Raw genomic sequence first — 4961 nt, 5'->3', positions numbered from 1 at the left:
AGCAGGAAGAATTTCTGCCAAAATCTGTATCTTATGAAAAATGAATGCCATTCCTAGCTATTCTGGCTGGGAAGGCAATTCAGACAGGGGCTCCCATACTACCAGTTCCAAGAGCACTTTTCTTAGGTAGACCTGAAAGCACCTTCTCTCCATTTTAGGGCTGCTCCAAGACTTCTGCTGCTTTTATGCAAACCATCTCTGGTGGATATCTCCAGAGTTGCTCTTCAGAGCTCTGTATTTGCAAAACCGATCAGAACCTCACGCTGCTGCTGCTGCTATCAAGTGTGAAACACAGAGCAACCGCAGAAATCTGAGAGTAGCTACTTAGTGTAGGAGAAGGGCCCAAAACCTGAGTGCTTACAGAGGGTTAGGGCTGCAGAGATCCTCATACAGATGACTACAGACTTCACAACATTGATTCTACAGAGATGGATACTGGAGATGGACAGTACCATCCATGGACAGCATCCTAGGTGAAATTTGGCACTCACACTACGCAACACCTGCATGTGTGGTGATGGAGTCTCTTCCCTGGTCTCTAATGGGTGCATCCTTATCATTTTTGCATCAGCCTCTGAGTAGGTCTGAGGCTGTGGGTAATAGGAGTCTGATACATTTCTGGCCTCTGGGTAAAGGTCTTGTCTTCCATTTCACACACAGCAAAGCATCTAACACTCCTCAAGTTTTAAGAATCCTCGCAGTTTTGTCACACTTTGTTCCCTCTGCCCTTGCAGGACTTTGTGCCACTTCTATTCCATTCCCACTTGAGAGTCCCCTAAAAAATCACTGACCTGAACGAACTGTGGAGCAGCCATTGCCTTTTCTTCTCCCCCAAGAGCATGGGATGATCTGGAGCAAAATGTGGGTGTTATCTTGTAGCCTGTCAAGGGAAGAAAAGCAATTTTGGGAGCTTTCAGAAAGGGCTTGAGTCCAGGCCACACCCAGCTTCCAACCAGACTTTTCCCCTGCAGAGATGTTCTAGACCACTGATTCTCAACCATTTCAGACTTGGGATACCCCTTGGAAAATGCCATCTCTTTGTTTTTACTTTTTTATTTTTGCCTACAGAAAAATAATAGAGCAGGTTTTTTTCTGTTGCAAACACCTCAGACCATAATTGTGGATTTCTGCTTGAAATCTCTGGGTCTAATCTTGTGAATCACGTTTCTAAACCTAACAGTGCTAACACTGTGTGGCACCCCATGGCACCCTTGAAAGGATCTTAAGGCATCCAGGGTGCTTTGACACCCCGATTGAGAATCACTGGGCTGCAACTCTCTAAATGCTTGGTCACTTTCTTACTGCACACGTGTCCCCTCCCATCAGGTTTAACCCACTGAGATTTTTAATTCACAATGCAAGTATTAGAGAGAAAACATAACATTTGCTATCAGAGACTAGTGTCACACTGAAATTTAAAAAAATAATAATAACTTCCATATAGAGACAAAGATAATGGAGAGCTTTGTCCTTTTGTGCTCTCCTGGGGCCTGTGGGCAGCCCTGACACAATCATTCTTCCCAAAAGTAAAATGCAACTACTGTCACCACCACACAGTTTTCTTATTTTTCCTCCTTGAACACAAAAATTATTCAGGGATCTCTTCCTGTCACTGCTGGAATGAGGGAAACCACTTCCCTCCGTCCCTGCAGCTCAGCAGCTCTCTCATACCCTCACTGAAGAGGAGAATGTTAAATGCTGGAAGTTAAAATCTGCTTGTTGAAGTGCTTGGGCATAATCGCTATGAGAACAGATCAACTTTATAAAACCTTTCAACTTTCTTAAAATAAAGTTTATAAAAAAGACTAAAAGGTCACAAACCACAGCAGTGACCCCTGCCCCTGCTTTTTATAACTCACCATTAAAAATATCAGCTATGAAGCCTTACAGGCTTCTATAAAATAAAGATCTATAGCAGGGGTAGGTAACATTCAGTGTGGGGGCCAGTGGAGCATGCAAAGGCATCTGCTTGGCACGTGCACCTCGGGGCAGACAGTAGGGAAGGGGCTGAGGTTGCACTGCCACAATAAGGATCGGGCCCCTCGTGGCTCCCCAACCGTCCACCCCTGCCACACCAACATCTTACAAGCCGAGAGCGCGGGTGTTTTTGTCACTCTGTCCAAAAACATTGCCGACCCCTGCTTTATAGTCATCTGGATTAAACTGCCCATAGCAGCATTTGGCTAATGCTGAGCATCTGATGCAGCTCTATCACCCCTTTCTGTTCCTATTTAATTACATTAACTCTGTGATGATACAGGGGATGGACTGCTCACAGGACAGCGGTTCCTGAAGGACAGTGAGGTTTTTACTTTCCAGATGAATGTTTCCAGAAGACCAAGGCATGCGTGTGTTAGACAGACCATGTCTACGGAAATACAGCCATGTTGGAAGCCCAAGTATTCCTCCAAAATCTGAATGCTCTGGTGGAAGTGCTGACTCGGATTACTCAAAGCCTTGATTTTGCCAAGAAACCCATTTGGGGCATTTCAGGGAGGCTGTCCTGCTTACAGGGAAGAGGGTTTTACTTGGAAGAGATCCCACACAGCTACGTGCAATGCAGCTCCTTTTAGAGATGACACATCTGACAAACACTCCTCTCGTGAATCTGCCAGCAGTAAAACCCCTTGCCCATGACTGCAAAACCTGAAGGGCCCCGGGCCTGGTGCTGGGGGAGGCTGACCATGGGGACAGATTGTTACAATGCAGCAACCTCTGTTACCTCCTCACCTGCAGGAAGGGATGAAATCCATATTTCATACTGCCTCTCCTGCATTTTTTCACCCTTGCCCCCCTGCCAACTCTGCACCCACACAGACATAAGGGACATCCCACCAGGACCCCTTTTCCCACCCTTATTCATGTGCATTTCCACTTTCTACTTCGGCAGATCCTAACTGGAGCTGAGGGCAAAAGCTTCACTGCTCTTAACATAGCTTCAGCCCCTCCTGCATTTATTTTCCTTAACCCAAAGGCTGCAACCAGGGCCATGTATACAGAGTCCCTGTCCTACCCATCCCCAATGCCTTCCCGGAGATCCTTCTCTATTACCTGACTGCCCTAGAGCCAAAGCAGAAAAGTCCCCCCCAGGGCTGGACACAGAGAGGCTGTCATTAAAGTCTCTCCCCAGCACAAACCCTGCTGGGGGAGCAGCAGCAGGTCAACCCAGACTCCAGAACATAACAGAGAAAGCAGCTACAGGATCCATGTGACTCGGAAGTTCAGTTTAAGGGAGAAGGAAAAAAAAGAGAGCTGCTTCCTCTCTGAATGCAGCCGACAGAGCCCTCTGATGGTAGCAGCTAACTAAAGTCATAAGCCAGGCACAGAACTGGTCTCGGTCTGCACCCAGGTATTGCACAGATTTTGTTCTGATGTAGATGTGCCTAAATGGGAAGTGAAACCCAATGAACTAAAGGTGTGAATTTGGAATACACAATTTAAAATGCATTTAATGGGGATAGCATATGGATACTGTCATTTAGAAGGATGCTTTCAGTAGCTTTCTGTGGACACAATCTGTCTGTTTCCAGATAGAACTTGTCTACAGCAGGAAGTTTTTCAGTGATCGAAGGGCCAGAAGGGATCATTGCAATTACTTGCTCTGAGGTTGCGCCTGCATGAGGCACTAACTGCTCACTTACCTAATTCTACTGCACAGTAGGCTGCAGGGCAAAACCTGTGCTAGAAAGCTACTGAGCAGTAGTATTAATAGTAATGTCACTAAAAAAGCTGTGCAGCGGTGCTATTGCACAGTAGCACCAGTTACTTCGCATTGATTTAGTATTTGGTTATGCAAGTACTAAGCTTAAGGTGCAGGAATGACGGCGCATTAATGAACATCTACATGCGCCCTGATCTTCTGAATCACACAGATCAGAAGACTTTGCTGGCTTAGACCCGTTTGAAATGGAAGATATCTTTCAGGAAAGCATGCAACTTTGATTTTACAATTGCCAGTAATGGAGAATCAACCACAACCAATAATTAATTTTTGTGGTCTAAATTTTTCATCTTACTACTAGTCTAAATGTCTCTAGTTTCACCTTGAAACCACAGATGTTCATTTTCATTGATCTGTTACTGAAAACTCTTTTCAAAATTATTTTTCTCATAAAGATAATCTCCTCTCCCCTTCACGTTTACTTGATAAGCTAATCAGAGCAAATGCCTGACATTTTTTACATCAAGCTCTATTTTCCAGTACTTCCAGTCTGGTGAAGTGAACTTGGATTCACACAAGCTTGCATGAGAGCTCTCTATGTATTTTCTTTTTGGTTAGTACATAAAGGTGTATATCTACCCTGTCTTCTGATATATTAGTTATGCCTGTGGCTCATTCCTGACCCCCCACCAAGTGTCAACAGCTTTCTTGAAGTGTGGACACCAGAGTCTAGATGCAGGACTCCAGCAGTGCTTGCACCAGTGAAAAATGCAAACATAAACCTCCCTACTTGTATTTGAGCTTCCCAGATGTATCCAAAGCTCAGGTTATGCCTTTTGGCCAAAGTATCACAGGGGGAACCAATAATCAGCTGATTATCCAGCAGGACCTCCAACTGTTTTGCCAAATCATTGCTTCCCTGGAATGACTCCCTGGTCCTGTAAGACCTGTCTGCACTGTTTGTTCCCAGGTGAATGACTTTATTTTGGCTTATTTAAAATGCATATTGTTTGCTCACTCAGTGACCATTTATCTTATTAACTACTTCCCCCAAACTTTGTGTCTTCTTCAAACCTCCTCAGTCTTGATTAGTTATTTTCTTCTGGGTGATTAATAACATAGTTCAGTCACTCAGGGCCAAAAAATAATTGCTACAGGTTCTGCCTGGATGCACAGCTCCTCTGATGATTCCTCATTCTCAAGTACTTATTGAAATGTGTCAGTTAGCCAATTTAACCCTTTAGTGGGTGCCATATATTGATTTGGTTGCAGAAACAGGTAGTCTGTTAATGTAAAGCTA

General features: G+C 44.6%; 1 protein-coding gene across 6 annotated transcripts in view; it reads right to left on the bottom strand.

Moving 5' to 3' along the window:
* LOC106721985 (zinc finger protein 7-like) overlaps positions 1 to 4961 on the bottom strand; it is a 13126-nt gene that overhangs the window by 4126 nt on the left and 4039 nt on the right. For 2 of the 6 annotated variants that reach the window (XM_025199839.1, XM_025199840.1), the window contains exons 1-2: positions 2731 to 3187; positions 792 to 880 (exon numbers count right to left, since the gene is read on the bottom strand). In XM_025199839.1, the coding sequence (XP_025055624.1) occupies positions 792 to 880; positions 2731 to 2869 (228 nt within the window). In that variant the 5' untranslated portion in view covers positions 2870 to 3187. Of the gene's footprint in view, positions 1 to 791; positions 881 to 2239; positions 2375 to 2511; positions 2649 to 2730; positions 3188 to 4961 lie in introns of those variants that run through there. The other 4 variants (XM_025199841.1, XM_025199843.1, XM_025199844.1 and 1 more) reach the window with 4 other exon arrangements.

Source organism: Alligator sinensis, unplaced genomic scaffold (assembly GCF_000455745.1).
Source record: "Alligator sinensis unplaced genomic scaffold, ASM45574v1 scaffold1097_1, whole genome shotgun sequence".
Lineage (NCBI taxonomy): Eukaryota > Metazoa > Chordata > Crocodylia > Alligatoridae > Alligator > Alligator sinensis.
The sequence above is the reverse complement of the archived record's forward strand: the minus strand, read 5'-3'. Positions and strand labels throughout refer to the sequence as shown.